The sequence below is a fragment of the Episyrphus balteatus genome, chromosome 2 (genome assembly GCF_945859705.1).
Source record: "Episyrphus balteatus chromosome 2, idEpiBalt1.1, whole genome shotgun sequence".
NCBI classification, from domain to species: domain Eukaryota; kingdom Metazoa; phylum Arthropoda; class Insecta; order Diptera; family Syrphidae; genus Episyrphus; species Episyrphus balteatus.
Window position 1 is genome coordinate 95434089 of NC_079135.1, and position 21677 is coordinate 95455765.

The 21677-nt window shown below is 30.3% G+C and overlaps 1 protein-coding gene and 1 pseudogene across 1 annotated transcript; one reads left to right on the forward strand and one right to left on the reverse strand.

The window, feature by feature from the left end:
* Positions 1–10901: 10901 nt before the first annotated feature.
* On the reverse strand, positions 10902–12158 carry LOC129908996 (odorant receptor 67d-like; annotated as a pseudogene).
* Positions 12159–14821: 2663 nt separating this feature from the next.
* Positions 14822–16126, forward strand: LOC129909588 (odorant receptor 67d-like). Its single transcript, XM_055986662.1, has 3 exons — positions 14822–15597; positions 15662–15851; positions 15911–16126. The coding sequence occupies exons 1-3, from the start codon at positions 14822–14824 to the stop codon at positions 16124–16126; spliced, it is 1182 nt and encodes a 393-aa protein (XP_055842637.1).
* The last annotated feature ends 5551 nt before the right edge of the window (positions 16127–21677 follow it).

Genomic DNA, 21677 nt, shown 5'->3' on the forward strand with positions numbered 1-21677 from the left:
TTCTCTAAAAACAAAACTACAAGTCCAAAACTTATAGAAAATACATTTTTGTGCTCTGTGAGTCGATATCCTTCGCATAAAATTCAATTGGAGTTGAAAAATTCACGTTTGGAGAAAATGACTTTTAAAAATGTTTAAATCGTCATAACTCCTTAACCAAGCGTCTAAACACCCCAAAACTTGCAAAATTCAAAATTCTCTAAAAACAAAACTACAAGTCCAAAACTTATAGAAAATACATTTTTGTGCTCTGTGAGTCGATATCCTTCGCATAAAATTCAATTGGAGTTGAAAAATTCACGTTTGGAGAAAATGACTTTTAAAAATGTTTAAATCGTCATAACTCCTTAACCAAGCGTCTAAACACCCCAAAACTTGCAAAATTCAAAATTCTCTAAAAACAAAACTACAAGTCCAAAACTTATAGAAAATACATTTTTGTGCTCTGTGAGTCGATATCCTTCGCATAAAATTCAATTGGAGTTGAAAAATTCACGTTTGGAGAAAATGACTTTTAAAAATGTTTAAATCGTCATAACTCCTTAACCAAGCGTCTAAACACCCCAAAACTTGCAAAATTCAAAATTCTCTAAAAACAAAACTACAAGTCCAAAACTTATAGAAAATACATTTTTGTGCTCTGTGAGTCGATATCCTTCGCATAAAATTCAATTGGAGTTGAAAAATTCACGTTTGGAGAAAATGACTTTTAAAAATGTTTAAATCGTCATAACTCCTTAACCAAGCGTCTAAACACCCCAAAACTTGCAATATTCAAAATTCTCTAAAAACAAACTACAAGTCCAAAACTTATAGAAAATACATTTTTGTGCTCTGTGAGTCGATATCCTTCGCATAAAATTCAATTGGAGTTGAAAAATTCACGTTTGGAGAAAATGACTTTTAAAAATGTTTAAATCGTCATAACTCCTTAAACAAGCGTCTAAACACCCCAAAACTTGCAAAATTCAAAATTCTCTAAAAACAAAACTACAAGTCCAAAACTTATAGAAAATACATTTTTGTGCTCTGTGAGTCGATATCCTTCGCATAAAATTCAATCGGAGTTGAAAAATTCACGTTTGGAGAAAATGACTTTTAAAAATGTTTAAATCGTCATAACTCCTTAACCAAGCGTCTAAACACCCCAAAACTTGCAATATTCAAAATTCTCTAAAAACAAACTACAAGTCCAAAACTTATAGAAAATACATTTTTGTGCTCTGTGAGTCGATATCCTTCGCATAAAATTCAATTGGAGTTGAAAAATTCACGTTTGGAGAAAATGACTTTTAAAAATGTTTAAATCGTCATAACTCCTTAAACAAGCGTCTAAACACCCCAAAACTTGCAAAATTCAAAATTCTCTAAAAACAAAACTACAAGTCCAAAACTTACAGAAAATACATTTTTGTGCTCTGTGAGTCGATATCCTTCGCATACAATTCAATTGGAGTTGAAAAATTCACGTTTGGAGAAAATGACTTTTAAAAATGTTTAAATCGTCATAACTCCTTAACCAAGCGTCTAAACACCCCAAAACTTGCAAAATTCAAAATTCTCTAAAAACAAAACTACAAGTCCAAAACTTATAGAAAATACATTTTTGTGCTCTGTGAGTCGATATCCTTCGCATAAAATTCAATTGGAGTTGAAAAATTCACGTTTGGAGAAAATGACTTTTAAAAATGTTTAAATCGTCATAACTCCTTAACCAAGCGTCTAAACACCCCAAAACTTGCAAAATTCAAAATTCTCTAAAAACAAAACTACAAGTCCAAAACTTATAGAAAATACATTTTTGTGCTCTGTGAGTCGATATCCTTCGCATAAAATTCAATTGGAGTTGAAAAATTCACGTTTGGAGAAAATGACTTTTAAAAATGTTTAAATCGTCATAACTCCTTAACCAAGCGTCTAAACACCCCAAAACTTGCAAAATTCAAAATTCTCTAAAAACAAAACTACAAGTCCAAAACTTATAGAAAATACATTTTTGTGCTCTGTGAGTCGATATCCTTCGCATAAAATTCAATTGGAGTTGAAAAATTCACGTTTGGAGAAAATGACTTTTAAAAATGTTTAAATCGTCATAACTCCTTAACCAAGCGTCTAAACACCCCAAAACTTGCAATATTCAAAATTCTCTAAAAACAAAACTACAAGTCCAAAACTTATAGAAAATACATTTTTGTGCTCTGTGAGTCGATATCCTTCGCATACAATTCAATTGGAGTTGAAAAATTCACGTTTGGAGAAAATGACTTTTAAAAATGTTTAAATCGTCATAACTCCTTAACCAAGCGTCTAAACACCCCAAAACTTGCAAAATTCAAAATTCTCTAAAAACAAAACTACAAGTCCAAAACTTATAGAAAATACATTTTCGTGCTCTGTGAGTCGATATCCTTCGCATAAAATTCAATTGGAGTTGAAAAATTTACGTTTGGAGAAAATGACTTTTAAAAATGTTTAAATCGTCATAACTCCTTAACCAAGCGTCTAAACACCCCAAAACTTGCAAAATTCAAAATTCTCTAAAAACAAAACTACAAGTCCAAAACTTATAGAAAATACATTTTTGTGCTCTGTGAGTCGATATCCTTCGCATACAATTCAATTGGAGTTGAAAAATTCACGTTTGAAGAAAATAACATTGCAAAATGTTTAAATCGTCATATCTCGTTAACCGAGCGTCTAAACACCCCAAAACTTGCAAAATTCAAAATTCTCTAAAATCAAAACTACAAGTCCAAAACTTATAGAAAATAAATTTTTGTGCTCTGTGAGTCGATATCCTTCGCATACAATTCAATTGGAGTTGAAAAATTCACGTTTGAAGAAAATAACATTGCAAAATGTTTAAATCGTCATATCTCGTTAACCGAGCGTCTAAACACCCCAAAACTTGCAAAATTCAAAATTCTCTAAAAACAAAACTACAAGTCCAAAACTTATAGAAAATACATTTTTGTGCTCTGTGAGTCGATATCCTTCGCATACAATTCAATTGGAGTTGAAAAATTCACGTATGGAGAAAATCACTTTTAAAAATGTTTAAATCGTCATAACTCCTTAACCAAGCGTCTAAACACCATCAAACTTGCAAAATTCAAAATTCTCTAAAAACAAAACTAGAAGTCCAAAACTTATAGAAAATAAATTTTTGTGCTCTGTGAGTCGATATCCTTTGCATACAATTCATTTTGGACGCGTTTTGGACGTGTTTTGGATGCGTTTTGGACACGTGTTGGACGCGTTTTGGAGTTGTTTTGGATAATATTGGACGCGTTTCAGACACGTTTTGGACGCGTTTCAGGTACTGAGTTTGCTGATATTTGTGAATTAGTTTTTTTCTTACAATATAACCAAGAATCACCTCTTTTATTTGCATTATCTTACTATGGGGCACCGTGTATATGAATTACTTGTTTACCCTTGAATCTATTTTTAATTTGTTAGAATTCAACAATGTTTTGCATATGGAATTAAAGTTAAAATAGTAAGCTATTTAAAATAACAAAAAAAAAACTTTTATGTCCTTACTGAATATTTTTATATTTCGACGCGTCAAAGGTTTAGTATACAAAATTAATTCCTCAAAAGAAAACACTTTATTTATCTAAGTTCGTTTAAAAATAAAAAATATTTTTGATACATTGTTATAGATAGTAAAATATCCTTTCATTTGATATTAAATTGTTTCTTCTACGTTATATATTACGCATTCTTCGATCAATTTATGTATCTGAAATTTCGATTTTTAGATAGGCAATTTCAACCTCAAATATCTCCACTCTCCCATGAGCCATATTTAAAATATTTCACACACATAACAAGCTCAACGCCATCTTTCATTTGATATCAATCTCATCCTTGTACATGTGGGGTCATGGCTCCATTGTAAAATTTAAATTCAATTTTTCCATCTTATTCTTCTTATTCATTCCGATTCAGTTTTTTTCACTTTACGCAGATTCGCATACTTAAGCGGCATCTTAAAAAAAAACGTAATTTCCAAGCTTATGAAAATTAAATAGAATAATAATCATAAACGCAATATAACGCGATTGTTGATTTGAATTTAAGAAACGAACTTCTTAAGAATAGCAGCGCCAAAAGCAGTAGCGGCGCGGCGATGCGTGCCAATAATAACCCTCTTACCTGAATTTAGATTGCTTTTTTCAAATTTAATTTTCCACAAATTTTATAATCCCTAAACTCATATTCATGTGAAAAATTGAAAAAAAAAAAACTCCTTTAAGAACAAAAGACAGTATAGAAATGCCTTCATAACCATCATCAACATACCTTCATGTTTCATAAGGACATGTTTCACTTCCATACACACATGCAAAAGTACATTATAATGTTTTACTCTCTGTTGCCATTTTACATCAGCCAAAGTGTCAGAGTGAATAAAAAAAAATTCCCCATAAATTTTGGCCACAAAAGTCGGATGCTTTAACGCAACATAAATTATTTTAACGCCCATATCCAACATTTCCGGTTGAGGAAAAAAAGTTTCAACCTTCATTCAGAAGCAAAACAAAAATATACAACAAAGAAACCGATTAAGGATTATAACAAAAATCAGAGAGAATTGAAATTTGTATCATACTCGTATTTATATCCTGGCAAAAGGACAAAGAGTAAAACATTTAAATATATATCCTGTGGCTTGTAAAAATTCAAACCAAAAAAAAAAACCACAAGAGCAAAAAACATAACTTTTTCACATTCAGGACCATCAAAAATGGTCTGGTTGGTATAGTCTCAATAACAATAACAACATTCACATAAGTTTATTCTTGAGATAAAAGTTTTTACATGCGTGTGAGTTTTATTGTCCTTTTGGGCATAAATATTGCATCGTTATTGCAACATCATCTTTGGCAGAAACAAGAAGATAATAAATTATCCTTATATGGGTCGTTAAATGTATGTTTGCCATCACCAGTCCTTGCAACAATAATACACAATGCGACGACGGTAACGGAAAAAATCATTCTTGTCTGAATTTGGACTTTCGACTTTTAGCCGGAGCATCAAATCAGACAGGGAATGAGTTTATCTGGAAAACGAAAATCAGAGAAAACGCAAATGGAGGGAAAGAAATAAACTTTTGTACATTTTTATTATTTTTATTTTGTTTATACAAAAAAAAAAAAATAAAAAAAATGATTTTTATTCTTTTGTTGAAAAAGTAATTCTAGGCTCTACGAAATGTATACACAAAATGTTTGCATTCAATGATGGAGGCCTTTGAAGGATGATTTCATTTGTTTTTTTTTTTTCTTGTTTTATTTTTTTTTTTTATTTTTTTAAGCAATAAAGGAACGTTTAATTAAGTCGGAAACAGTTCCTGTTAAAAAAAAGAGAACAAAAACCAAGTTAATTTTGATTTTTTATAAAAATATTGCAGAGCAGACTTAACTTTGTCTAAATTAACTTTGAAACAATGAAATTAAAAAAAAGCCTTAAAACAGGCTGGGAATCAAAAAATATATTAAATTACAACCCGATTTTGCTTTTACAAATTTTAACAAGGTCAAAAATTTGGAAGAGTCAGTCAGGTTCAAAATGTATACAAGAGAAATTCACGTATTTACTGATACGAAATACTGGATAATGAAAACTGGATAATGGGCACAAAGATACTGGATAATGGATACTAAATACAAGATACTAGATACTGGATATTGGGTATTGAATAATAGATAAATGACAATGGATACTGGATAATGGATAATTGATAATGGATAATGGATAATTGATAATGATTGTGGATGATGGATACTACATACTGGATAATGGATACAAGATACTGGATAATGGATACTGGATAATGAATCAAAGTACTGGTTTCTGGATATTGGATACAATATATTAGATACTGGATAGTGGACAATGGATACTAGATAATGGATAACGGATAATGGATAAATAGATAATGAATGAAGGATAATGGATAACGGATAATATATAATATGTATTTTATAATGGATACAAGATACTGGATAATGGGTATTGGATACTGTATAATGAATCAAGGTACTGGATTCTGGATATTGGGTAACATTTAACATAACATATTGAGAAACATTTGTTTGTAACGTCATGATCCACACAGATGTGAGTTATAAATACAATCAGTGTGAATCATGTATACAAAGGATCTATGCCATAAACCGTCGCCATCCACTTTGATTCTAGATATGGATATTATTATATTCCAAAGCATTAGTGAAGCTACCTACGCGTATTTATAATTCTCTGCAATAGGTAATTCAACAGATACAATATATATGATACCGGATAATGGATACAAACTACTGGATAATGGATACAAGATACTGGATAATGGATACTCGATACTGGATAACGGATACAAAATACTGAATAATGGATATTGAATACTGGATAATGGATCAAAGGACTGGTTTCTGGATATTGGATACAATATACAAGATTTATTTATTTATTTATTTAATTCGTTAAATACTAACGTTACATCTTAATACTAAATTTATAAACTAAAAAAAGAAAAAAAAATATTAAATACAATATTATAAATAAAATTAAAAGATACTAGATAGTGGATACTGGATAGTGGACAATGGATACTATATGCTGGGTACTGGATTAAAGATACTGTGTAGTTATACTGGATAATGGAAACAAGGTACTGGATTCTGGATAATCGATACCGGATGAGGGATAATATACTGGATATTGGATACAAGATACTGGATATTGGATAAATGGATGATGGATAATGAATAATGATACTGATGAACCTAACATTTCTTATTTTCGCCTGAATATTATTTGAAACAAATAATAGGTAAAATGTAAAATGTACAAAATTTCGATATTGAATTATCCCGGAATATGTTTTGTTATATTTTTAAGAGACCAACAGTGGAAACATCAGTCTCGTTGAAATTTTATCAACGTTATTGAACTATTCAAAGCACTCAAACTCAATATGTCTTCAATACACCTTCCTCTACGCCATGTGTATTATAAAATAAATTACAAAAACAACATAAATGAAGCACAAAAATAACAAAAACAAAAACAACAAAGATATTGAAAACAAAATTCAAAACCAAGAAAATAATTGAAAAATATTTTCAACAACAATAACACATAAAAGAACTTCCCTTAGATACCTTAAGTCCTTTGTGCCATAACTTGTGTTTGTGTCCTCTTACATCCTAACTCATTTTGTTTTTTGTATGTAAAGAACTACCATGTAAAAGTTTTATTTATGCCCTTTTTGTTTTTGTTTTTCTAAGTTCTAAAGTTGAATTATAGCCATATCGTATTGTTTTTGTGGGTTCAATGTGGATCATGTTGTATATAGTGCAAAGACCAATTTAGTTATGTTTTTCAATGCGGATGGTTTTCAATATTATATGAGGTAAGGGTGTTTTTGATTTGAGTTATATAAAACTATGAATTGTGTTTTTGTTTACTTTTATTTTTGTTAAGAATCAAACAACTGTTTGAAAACCTATTATTTAGATGTTTTTGATTAGGGAAATAATTCAATGTTGATATACAGACATTTCATCCCATGAAAGTTTATTAAGCTTTCCCAGCATTTTTGACAGGTGGTTTTGGTTAATTATCTCAAGAAATTGAGTAAGACATAAGAAACTATAGATATTCTTATAAACAAATAATAGTTAAGAAATCGTATGTCTTCTATTCTATATATAAATAATAATAATTCAAGTCTGTTTCTCATTTATTTGTCTCCCTAAAGCAATTCGATGGTTGAAATAATCTCTGCTGAACGATCAAGAATGAAATTGAAATGTCAATCAAGAAAGAAATAAAAAAAGAAAGAAAGAGAGAGAGAGAAAGAAAAAAACATAAAACAAGTAAAAACATACAAAATCCAATAAAAATAACCAACACAAAAGTGACCATTGAAAGAAAGAAAATAAAATACATGATTGCAGACAGACCTTTATCCTCCTTCAATCGAAAACATTAATAAATCCTAGATAACATGAATTGAGTGGTGTGTCTCCTCTCTCACTGGTGCTATGGGTTGTAAGGGAATTGCAGGAGTTATAAGGACATGTATGTATATAATTTCGAATTGCAGCTGTTCAAATTATATTTTTTTCTCTTAAGGGAATTTAAGTTCAAAGGATTAATCGTTACCTGGATTTGCATTGTAAATCTTATGACATTTTCTAAAATGAAACTATCTAAGGTACATTCTGGTTGAAAAGAGTGATTTTTGAATTAGTAACAAATGAATATCCAGTCAACTGAGGTCATATAACGAATCAACAAGTTGTATCCTTGAGGGAAATATTTCAAATCTGTTTTAAGAATCACGTGGAAGTTTATATAAAAAGGATATGCAAATACCAAAGAAGATAAATTATTTAGGGTAAATTAGGGCATTATGGCATACCTAAGCACAAACTCAAATAACTTTACTACGGACTACAATTTTTACTTCAATCATTTTTTTTAATTAAATTTCATAAAAACGTAACATAAATAAATTATTTAAGAATAAAAATTCAAGCTTTTAAACAAAAAATAAATTAAATTAAAAATAGTCCAAAAAAAACCATATTGCCCTATGTACGGGCAATATGGCGAACCCCATTTACTTCGGAACCCTTTACTTTTTTTACGTATATTCAGCATTTCTGAAATATAATTGTAAATAAGTTTCATAAAATTAACGTTAAATTGAGGTTATTTTCAAATTTAAAAAAATGCAGAGTTACTTTTGAAATTAGTTTTACATAAGGGCATTATGGCGCAGTCGGGTATAATATAGCGCCATAATGCCCTTATCACATCTGCGCCATATTGCAAAATATACACATATTCACAAAACTCCAAAAACTAAACACAATTCTTACTTAAGTTAAAATATAACAAGTGATATAACCAAACCAAAACTGTACCCTGCGTTTCACTCTTTACAACAAACACGTGCGCTGTATACTTACCGAGATACACACAAACAAAAACAAAGCGATATTATATTGGAACCCAGAACCGGTATATTTTTTTTGTTTTCTTTTTTCTTTGGCACAAAAATAATAGCAGTGACCTGCGATCGTCACAAGGCTAGTGTTCAACGAAGGCCGAAAATTCTGCATTGGTTTTATTTAAATGCGGGTATTGGAAGTATGGTAGTTGAGAGGTGCGCCATAATGCCCGGTGCGCCATAATGCCCGAAGTTACCCTATTTAAAGAACAAGATAAAAAACTTGGTATTGCTTAGGCATTAGAAGTAAATAAATAGAATTTCTATAAATTTTGTGGAATATTTTATACAAATTTTTAATGCTAACAATTTAAGTTATAAAATTTAACTTTTCTTTCTCTCTCAAAAAAAAACTTTTTCACCATTTGAATAATGTGTGATATAGCAAGATTGCCACCATACCTAAATTGAATCATCAGGTACTATGTATCAAGTTATGTATTCGTACAAAAAAAAAAAAGTTGAGATAACATTTTTCCATGACATTACGATTATAGACAATGCCAAAAAAGTGGGTCCCGGAAGTCCGTCTGTCTGTTTGTCTGTCTGTCTGTCAGTCTGTCTGTCTGTCTGTATAAGGAGCTACAGCCTAAACGGATGGACTGATTAATATCATACTTGGTATGTAGCGTTATTTGGCGACTCTCCAGAGGGGTTTTGGAATTAATTTTTTTGGACCAAAAATAACGGTACTTGTCATATAGGTACCGATTTTAGTAAAATTGAAATATCTCGAAAACGGCTTCAACGATTTTGTTTAAGAAATTCAAATGTTAGTTTTAAGCTAAGGTCTATCTTCTAATGAAAATTTTTTGTTGGAAAATCATTATTAACAGTACCTGCCACGGAACCGTTTTTTTTCAAATCCGATTATCTCCGAAATTGCTTATTTGATTTCAACGAAACTTTTTGTGAGGAAACATTTATACAATTTTAATATAAACCAAAAAATAAATTTCCAAAAAAATAATTTTTTGATTTTTAAAAAAATTTTGAAAAATCAAATTTTCGAAAACGGGACATTGAATTTTTTTGAAATTTTGTTTTTGGATGTTGATTAGTGATTTATACAAAATGGCATACCAATTTTATTTTAAAACATTTTTTCCAAAAAATTATTTATAAAAAATTAGTTTTTTTTTTAAAAAACGGCTCTAACTATTTTAAATTTTTTTTTTTTTCTAAAAATGCATCTAAACATATCAATCAAAACTGCATACTTGTTTTGGAGGGCAATTTGATTTCAAATTTTATTTTATTTTTTTAAAAAACGAATCTTATTTTTTTTTCCAAATTTCTATATAAAAAGTCTTAAAAATTTAAGCAACTTTAACTCTAAGAGCAAGTTCGTAGGACCCAGTCGTGCATTTTTCTTTTTAATGATTTTGGTTTGCGTTGGTAGTACAGAAAAAGTGTGTAGCTACACGCAGAAAAAAAAAAAAAAAAACAGCTTAAACAAGCTGGATTCTGTGACCCGCTTCCGTGCCCACTTTTAAGTATTTCTGTTTCTTGAAAATCACTTGATCGATTTTCATGAGGTTTATTGGATTACTTGTCATAAAGATTTTAATGAAACTATAATGTGTATCATGGTTTGTTCTTATATCCAAGTTAATATTTGGAAAGCAGTTTTAGTATAATTCGCCTACTGCCACACCCACTTTTCGAACATAAAATGATTCTGATAGAATCTTATTTATGTTTATTTACGTAACTGCCTGAATTAATTAATTAACTTAATAAAATCGTGAATATTTGTGATATTTGATATGAACATTGTTCAAAAATTGTAAAAACTTTAAATTTATCGGCTCTATTGACCTTAAGAGCGTGCAAATGAATTTTGCTTAATTTTAGAGACTTCTTAGTCTTCCGAAAAATTTAACAGCATCATTAAAAAGCTATAAACTGTCTTCGTCATTGACAGTGCCGTAGTAACGGACAAAGGCATTACATCACCTACTGTCATCAAAGTTGGTTTCTGAGCCTTCATCAGCATTATCATCAACATTTTTCGTTCCGACACTGACAATCTGTACCAAAGACAAGTATTGTAAACATAATCACATACGTCATCATTCTGTAAAAAAAAAACTCAAAATGTACTAGATTTCCAGCATCTGGAATAAGTCTAATCTCACAGCTAATTCCGTCAGCGTTCCCAGTCCACAATAAGTATAAAGAATAATGAATGAGTAGACCAAATACGCATAGCCAGCTGGCCAAGCTCCAGTAAAACAAAGAAAAACCGTCATACCAATGTTACCAGTAGTTGAAAAAATTTCAATGAACAATACGGCAAAGAAAACGTCACTCAAATTTTGTGTTAAGCTATTGAATAAAATGGTTATTCTTGGATTTTCTTTTTTAATAAATTCCAACCTATTTAACTTACGCTGAGTACTTTTGATGCCACTTAAGGATGTCCCTCAGCAAGGGAAGTGTTCTTTTTGAAATGTCCTCTTCTCTATCAGATGATACATCGTTGAGGTCTTCGAATTTAATTCTTAAAATATTCTTGTACAATGGAACCTGCAATACAAACAAGAAGAAAAACACATCACCAGCAAAATTACCAAAAGCTCCCATCAGGATACAAATTGAGTGGGCTATTGTCATTATAACATGTCCAACATTGGTTTTTGAATCAATTCCAGGAATCAAAAATCTCATTACGAAAATCTTTTCCCCATAAATTATCAAATAAAATTGCGGTACGGATAGCAAAAATACTGTCCCGATAAGGTAAAGAATTGCAATGAATTTGACAAATTTTATATTCATAGTCGTACTGTCATTAAGAGCATTTTTGTATTGAATATGTTTTTGTTCGTAGATTTTGTAGACTTCGTCAACTTCTTTATATATTTCACGATAAACTAATTTATATGTAGTGACAGTGTAGAGCTTAGTAAAACCCTGTACTGCACTTCCTGCCATACATAAAGCTTGGAGTAGCACAAGCCAATCCTTATCGATATAGAGACCAATGTAGATTGTGTAAGCTGTCAAAACAAAAAAGGTACCGAAAATTTGGATCGATAATATCGGCACCAACAATAACTGAGCATTTGCGACAAAATTTGAAAAGACTATTAAATCTTTCTCGGCAAGTTGACATGTTTTATTTATTTTTTTTTTTAATTTGTGTTTAGAATAGATTGTTATAAGCAATCAATTGAAGAGCTAAACTTCGAATGTTTGATAGAATGCCGACAACGAGTGTAGAATAAAATTTATTTTAAAAACACTTGAATGATAGATTGACAAGATAATTACTATTACAAAATATTGAATAAATAATACACATTTATTTAGACAAGTACAAGAAAAACAGGAAGAAATGTGTTGGGTTTTTGAGAAATTGAAAATTTCGAAAATGTACTAGGTAAATAAATTAAAACTCAAAAACATACCTACCTACCTCAAATTTGAAAATCCCTTGTTAAGAATGTATGTTTCCTATATAAGAGTTTTTCTGTATACCATAGGTACTTTACTTTCTGTAAACATAACTTTGCAAAATTTAATGGAAAAAAATCTAAATTAAAACTACATAATTATACAGGGTGTCCCACAGTCAAGTCCCCAAATGAAAACTATAATATTTCTGGAGGTCATTTTAAAACTAAAGCTGTAATAAATTGTTGATTGGTTGTAAAAAAAATCTTTAGATCAGACGTGACACGTGAGTTGTTTGGCCAAGATAAAGACAGTTAAAGGAAAAGTGAGCAAAAATCATAGTAACTCGAAAACGGAACGAAAACGAGAAAATTACCTCTAACATTTTTGGACTTAAAATGACCCCCGGTATCCATGGTTTTCAGTTGGGGCGGTGACTACCCTAAAAAATGGCAAAACCTGCTTTGAGTGATGGCAAAAAAAAAGGAATAAATAATGTACCAAGGATCAAAACTTTAAAGACTATATTTTCGATGGATTGGGGACAAAATCCCGAAAACCGAAATCCCGAAAACCCAAAATCCCGAAAACCCAAAATCCCGAAAACCCAAAATCCCGAAAACCCAAAATCCCGAAAACCCAGAATCCCGAAAACCCAAAATCCCGAAAACCCAGGCCCAAGCGAAGAAAATACAATTTTTTGCTTCATGTTGCTGAATTTTTTAAAGTTTTTGTCGAAATATCTTAAAATTTTTGTTTGCCTCATTCACTTACACTTATCATGTAGAAACGGATTGACTTAAAAAAAGTTAAATTATTCATAAATTTTGATAAAAAAAATAACGTGCAAAAGGAAATAAGTTCCAAAAGAAGTTTTCTATGGAATTCATGACCGGAAAATTTCCAGACGGTTCCAATACTTAAATTTTTGTATCAAGGAATAACGTGACGTTCTTAACTTAATGGCAAAAGCCCCATCTTGCATCAATACAGAAGTTGTGATCGTTTGGTTATTACGTAATGTTCTTAGATTTGCGGTAGTTTTTTCTTTCGTAGAAGACCAGACGAACAGGGCTTTTCACACTATGTTTCCAACTTTTTTTAAGTCAATCCGTATCTACATGGTAAGTGTAAGTAAATCAGACAACAAAAATTTAAGATATTTCGACAAAAACTTTAAAAATTCAGCAACATGACAAATTGTATTTTTTTTTTCTCTTGGGCCTAATATTATGGCAAGGTACTGTAGATATTTATACAAACAGATTTTATGTTTTTTATTTTTCATTATCATAAATATATGCTTTAATAAAATCTATAATTATAATTTTCCCTAATTTTTTCAGATGAGAGTAATTTATTTTTTCCTGACATCTAAGCTATATAAATTCAAATTCAGGTTTTCCTTTCTCCATGCTTCTCTTCTCTTAACTTTTTTCAAAAATGTAGGAGCGTAATATATTAATTAGACTGATTCAAAAAAAAAAATTTTTTTGTTCAAAGTTATACCGAAAATACTTAAATGACGATCAAAAAATTCTGTAAAAGTTTCAGCCCTTAATATTAACATTAAGTACTACCACATCGCAAATTTCTATTTCCCATATGATTTACATGGGAAAGATTGTGTTTTTGAGTTTGGAATTTTATAACTTTTCAATGGTTCATCAAAAAGGCTAAATTTAATCATTTTCAAATAAGCTCTTATTAATTTTTTTGATAAACCGCCCCGTTTCGAAGTTATTTAACTTTAAAATATTAAATTTAATTTTTTCTTCATTTTTTGCCAATTTTTTGACGAAACTATTAGGGTTTTCAAAAAAATTGGCAAACTTTTCCAATATTTGTAGGTATTCTTTGTTGGTTTTTGGTTTCACAGATCTTTTTATTCAACTCTCAAACTCCTATCTTTATTAGAATTTTTCAATAAATTAGAATTATTCATTTGTTGAGCTAAAAATTATTTTCATCAATTTTTCGCGTCGGTTTTTTTTAAATTTTAAAAAAGCAGTTTTTTGAATCAGTCTAATATTTACCATCAAATTTTGAAAAGTTATTGTCAAAAGTTTGAAGTTATGGTTTAACAAGATAGAGAGCTGAAAAATTCCCAGTACCTTCTCACTTTTTTTTTTTATTTTAAACAATTATTATGGTCACTGTGGTCATAATACATTCACAACAAATTTATCTATTTGTTTATCCTCCTTATCAATAATATATTTTTAAATCATTTAATAATAGTAATTAAACTGTCAATCTGTCACTCAAATAGTTTAGGATATTAACTACGTGTTCAACACGCCTTCAATGCATTAAAAAAAATCACTAACTCTAACTAACTTTTCACAATTCAAACACAATTCAATATAGCAAGGATTCCAAATGGAACAACCTAAGTCAACTTGCCGCGAAAAATTCATCAGCTTATTTATGTTTGCCCGTAAATGTGCAATATTTGTTGGTGCCGATGTTTTCAATCCAAATTTTCGTTACACATGGATGACTTGGTTCGTCATAATATCGACAAATTCTTTCTTCGTCCTATCAGGCTATACCATTTATGTGGGAGTTTATATTGACAAAGATTGGACAGCCATATTGCAAGCTTTATGCATGGTAGGTAGTGCAGTGCAAGGGTTAGCTAAATTATACTCTGTCACTATAAGCAAAGCACTTTATCGTCAATTATATAACGAAATCGATGATGTCTACAAAATATACGAACAAAAACATATTCAATATCAGATTGCCCTAAATAACACTACGAGTATTAATACAAAATTTGTCAAATTTATTGCATGCATTTATATTTTTGGTACATTAATTTTATTATCAGTTCCGGTTTTGTATTTGATAATTTTTGGTGAAAAAATATTCGTTATGCAATTTTTGATACCTGGAATTGATCCAAAATCTGATTTTGGACATTTGTTAATGATGGTTGCCCATTCAACGTGTATTCTGATGGGATCGTTTGGTAATTTTGCTGGAGATGTGTTTTTTTTCTTGTTTGTGTTGCAGCTTCCGTTGTTTAAAAATATCTTAAAAATCAAGTTTGAAGATCTGAATGATGTTTTAAACGATACAGGTGAAGACAGTTACGAAAAAACACTTCCTTTGTTGATGGACATTCTTAAGTGGCATCAAAAGTATACGACGTAAGTCTGTTGAAAGTTACAACAGAAAACAAGACATTTTTGTAAACTTAATAATATTCTATAGGTTAACAAAGACTCTAAGTGACGTTTTCTATTACGTATTATTTGTTGAAATTTTTACGACCGCTTTAAACATTGGAATGACAATTTTTATAGTGGCAACTGGAGTTTGGCCAGCTGGTTATGCGTATTTGATATACTCGTTCACTATTCTTTATACCTATTGTGGACTTGGAACGCTGACGGACATAGCTGTGAGTTGATACTTCTTACAGATGATAAAAATCTAGTACAGTTTTAATTTTTTTTACAGAATGATGACGTTTGCAATTACGTGTACAATATTTGTTTGTGGTACAGACTGTCAGTGTCGGAACGTAAAATGTTGATGATGATGCTGATGAAGGCTCAAAAACCAACTTTAATGACGGTGGGGGATGTTATGCCACTATCTGTTACTACGGCACTGTCAATGACAAAAACGATTTACAGCTTTTTAATGATGTTGTTGAACTTTTCTGAGGAATAAGGACTCACAAAAAATTTTCAATATACCTAATCGCAGTTTTAAAATTAAAACTATGATGACAAATTAAAAAAATATATGTATATAAAAAGCAATTTATTCCAAAATGTTTGGGTCAAATTGGACCTAAAATTTTCTACCAAGTCCAAACTGCTAAGTAGAGATGCACTTACCTACTCTTTCGTGGCAACGATACTTTTTTGGAGGCTCTCTGAATTCCAGTTACCCTGAAAAAAGAGGCTAGGTGAAACAAACTGGATTTGAATCCAGAACTTCTGGCAAGATAGGCAAGATAGCTATGATTTCAAAATAAATCAATTTTTGATCACATTTTTTATTTTTTTATTAATTTGAAATTTTGAAGAATAAAATCATGTTTGTGCGGCCAATAGTTTCTAAAATATTTCATTTTCAAAATATGTGAATTTTGTCGAAATCGAACACTTATTCAATACTGTCGAGTAAGAGTTTTCAAACATTTAGGTCCAATTTCTTGACACTCCATTAAATTTAATGTCGCCATTTAAAAAGGGGAAATTTAAAAAAAAATTACCCCATTTTTTCTAATGAAAAACACGTTTAAAAAAAATGATTTTCTTAACCCTCTACCGCAAACCAACCCATACCTATATGGTTTATCTATTTCATATCGATTTATTTCCGTTATAATGCACCAAATGTCAAAAAGAAAAAACTATAATAAAACTACGTCTATTTTTTTTATAATAAATCGGTTTTTATTATCAGTAAGAGAGTCGTGATTCTGAAATAAACTCATTGTTTCAAGAGCATGTGTAAAGTGCAAATCAGTGAATAAAAGTGTGTACTTTTCCGTTGTTTTTTCATAATAAACAAGTAAGTTGCATCCAATTAAAAATAAGTTTCGTATGTATTTATTATACTTTTATATGTTTACGAAGTTTGTTTTTACCTATAATAATTTTTGTCTTTTTTTTGGCATTTTTTCCAAAACACCATAAATGGGTTATCATGCGTTGGCGACATACATTACTGATTTTTGTACGATTTTTATTTTTTTTTTGTAAAATGAATTCGAAGACTTTCTATAGAAAAAATAAGTGTGTAAATGCTATAACTCGTGATGGCTTTCGAAGTGATGATGATCTAACTTCAGATTCTGGCTCTTTTTAACATCAAACAAACCATCTCCGAGCACTTATATGCAAATCTTGATAACCTACAATTTCACGAAAAAGAGGACGACCTTCAACTTTGGCAGGTGATCAAAGCAGAGATGGAACAAAACAAAAGGGAGGGTGTTATACAAGTCACGGAAGTCCATCCCCATCTTATCCCGAAACTTCAATTCACTCACAACAACCAAGTGCAAAAGTCGTTGAATTCAGTGCCAACTGGAAACATCGACCATATCCCTGAATGGCAAAAAAAAAGGCAATATGTCAAATTTGCGGACTGAAGACGTACAATGTGTAGAAAATGGAATGTGTTCTTCTGCTTCAATGATAAAAGAAAGAGTTTGAATAAATTCCATGAATAAGAAAAGTCCATTGTAATAAAAACATACTTTACAAAACATACCTTGAATGCATACTAAACCATATATGGGTTATTAATTTTTTGCTGGATATCACCTTGCTGCATACTAACCCATATATGGTTTATGTTTCCAAAAATGTTTATATATGAAAAAAAAAATAAAAATTTCTATGTAATACCTTTTTTCAACCCCCCATAAAGCTAAAAAATTGTAAAAAAAATTTTGTATATCACTTCGATCATAATTCATGCAGTAGAGGGTTAAATCCAAGTCTACGACTCCTCAAAAATGATCTTAAAATTTGATTCTACCTAGCTTAGATGAGTGTCATTAATGCAAGGAAATGGTTCTATGAAAAGAACTTAGATTTTTTAATTTAAAAAGTAGAATCACATCTGCCTTTGATAAAAATTACATTTTTCATTTACATATATTTAAAGTGCTTGGGTACTCAAAGAAAATTCGATTTCACTAGCTTATAAAATAAATACAATAATTGATTTAAGAAGTTAAAATAATAGACTAACATTTTTAAACCAAGTATCCCTCATTTTAAGACTACAAAAACAACTTGAATAACGTATTCATTCATTTATATTTTTCAATATTTTAGTGTTATTGTTGACATCATGAACCTGAACAGAGTAGGTACTCTGATTTAACTTATTCCATTTGAATTCAAAGCAACACACTCCTGTATTACGTGTACTTTTTGTCTTTGTCTACCAATAATATTTACTAAATGTACAATCAATAAAGCTGACGTGTCCTTTAGGCTTTCTATTAGCCATCGGGTCTTATGTTTGTTGTTTAATAATAATAATTACTCTTACGAAGCACTCGAGTCAATAAAGTGAGCATTGAACTCAGGGCCGTCTTTAACTATCCTGGGGCCCTTGGGCACACAAGAATTTGGGGCCCTTTTTGAAAGTAAAATAAGTACAATAGTTGGCTAAAAGGCAATGGTTGGTTAAAAAGGGGTGCCAATATATCGTTCCATATAAAGTACCTAGTGTCTTTATTATTGGCAGGGGTTGCCAATAATACGTGCATTGAGACATCAATCGTTGCACTGCCAATAATTGTAATTTTTATACTGCCAATAATTATACCCTGTATCCGTTATAAGTTTTGAAGAATTGGAAAAAAAAGAGCTTAAACGGATTGATAGATTTCAATGTGGGTAAATGTAAACAATTTCATGTCTTTTTTTTCTTTTGACTTTAGATTTTAATATGTTTTCACGGAACAACTTAACGGGTATCTTCAAATGAAAATATGAAATGATGAAATGATTTCTCAAATTACTGTCAAATATGGCATGTTTACAAATACCCCACCAAGTTTGTGTTTTTTTTTTTTACAAATTCGGGGTAAATGTAAACGGTGGTTTAAAATTTAGAATTTCCTCTTTATCATATGGATAACGACTTGAAAAACGTTCAAGAAGGTATTTGACAAAAACTTTTTCAAATTCCAATAAAAGTTTTTGTTTTCTTCCTTTGATTCTTTATATAGACACCCAATATGCATCCTGGGCAGCTCTGAACGTCATATTTTTTTTACGTCAAAGACCGATTTTGCAACATCATTTACTGAAAATGTTGGCTACTTTAAAATGTGACTCCGCGGCACTTTAGCAATAGTAATTGACTAAAAATACTTTATTTTTATTAAAAATAATAATTTCAGCAAAAATATATGTTTATATTTACCCCCAGAATACGTTGTTTACATTTACCCATTATGAAAAATATTCTGGGGTAAATGTAAACACATGCAAATCGACATAAATGTCCTATATTTTAAAATTTGTTTGTTTCACATAGGATCTACATCAAAATTCAAAACTAAAAAGTATTTGCAAGTTATACTGACTTAATTGAATCTGCAAAAATATTTAATATTTCTGAAAGACTAACGACTTGTTTGGCACTTTAAAAAATTATCTTTCACGGAAAATACGCTCGTCGAATGAATTCTCTTTTGACAGCAATGAACTTTACATATAAGTTAAAAGATACATGCGTCCGCAATTTGTATTTATGTATGCATCAAAGAGATTTAACTGAAGCTTGTTATGAGCCATGTTTTCATTTACCCCTGTTTACATTTACCCACATTGACCCTACGTGATTTCCAAGAGCCGTTTTTTTATTTTATTTTAATGTCTACTTTTTAACGGATATCTCTAATATAAATTTTTCGAGATATTGCAATTTTCTCAAAAACGGATAACGATTTTGATTTGAAAAAAAAAACATGTAATGCTGCAAATAAGGCCGCACTTTTGTAATAAGAAAAATATTTTTTCATTAACGGTACCTACTTGCCATAGATCCGATTTCTTAACGTTATCGACACAACCGATTTTAATGAAATTTTTGACATAAAAAGGCTTAGGGGAGAGTGGGGCCAAATGTAACACTTTTTTCTAAAATCGATGGTTCTCCTACAAATTTGAAAGTGGGTCAACCAAACCTTTTTTAAATTAAAGACCCATGTTTTAGCTCCAAGATCCATCATAAAAATTTAGCAAAACATAACGGTAATGTTGAAAAATAAAGCTTCCAAAAAAAAAATCGTGTTGTTTCAACTTACCCCACATACGGGGCAAAGTGTAACACATACCGGGGTAGGTTGTACCAAGAACTAAAAATAAGAGAAAAATACCTTTATTTGTTTATATTTATTTATTTTAAATTAATAACAATAAAAACAAACTTCAGTCATGAAATTTTGGTGCAAATTTGTAAAAAGTGGAGCAAATCCAAGATTTCCAGAGAAAATTTGACAGTAGTCTTAAATAAAAGTTATTAAAATTCATAAATTGTTTTATAAGCTTTATGAATTCAAGTGGTGGTTCAAAAATGTGTTTCCAATTTCAAAATAAATACAAATTCAATTACAAGCATTCATATTCAGGGTTGTAAATTATATTAGGTAAACAATTTTTCAGTATAGGTAGGTTTTTACATGGTACAACTTGCCCCGGAAAAATGTTACAACTAGCCCCAGCATGAAATTTGGCACATAAAATCAATTTAAAAAAAAGCGAAACTGATATAGACATAACATATACACGCAATTTGAGCCAAAACACAGTTGCATATAACAAAAAAACACTTAGCACTCTATCTTTTTCGGGTAAAGAGGTAGACCAAAAATAAAATTTAAAAAAAAAGTTACAAACATGCATTTTTTGGGCACCACTAGTGTAACTTCTAACCCTGTCGTCTAATCTTCATTTGAAGAAAATGTGCCGGTAGATATGCAAAAATTGAGCATTTTTCTCCTTTACGCGTTTCTTAATATTGAAAGGAACATCGCTTTTTTTAGCTGTTAATTCTTACCCCTGTTACATTTAGCCCCACTCTCCCCTATATATTAAAATTAAGAAAACTTTTAGTAAAAATTATTTTTATATATATAAAAGTTTAAAGTTATTGAATGAATTTTATGTGTCAATCTTCAAATACGAGAGCAATTCGCAATTCAAATTAAAAAATGTTTGGGGGTGCCAACCATTGTACCATGGCGTTTTCCATTGACATTGAACCAAAACATTGATGTATCGACGAGCCGACAATAGTTTTTTCTTAAACGTTTTCCAACGGAAAAAGCATGGATGTTTTTTTTCCGTCCAATTGATTCTTTTTTTGTTTTTTAATACGAATCTACACATATTCTTATACTGATTTTAGCACGCGCTACAAATTTGACAGTTTTGCATTCGTTGTTTTTATTAATAAATAATAAATAATTATAATGTCTTATTTTTTGGAAAATTGAATTTGGGTTTGGTCGTTTGGATTTAAAATTTTGTCCGCATACAACGCCACATAATTTGTTTTCATTTTGAAAACATATATTTTCCGTATAGGTGTAGAAAAAACTAAATTTTTTTTTGGTAGATGGTCTGCCCGACAAAAATGTTTTGAGAGAAATTTTAGTTGCTTCGGGGCCCCCCTAAGAATTGGGGCCCTGGGCACGGGCCCCGTGTGCCCTTATGGTAAAGACGGCATTGATTGAACT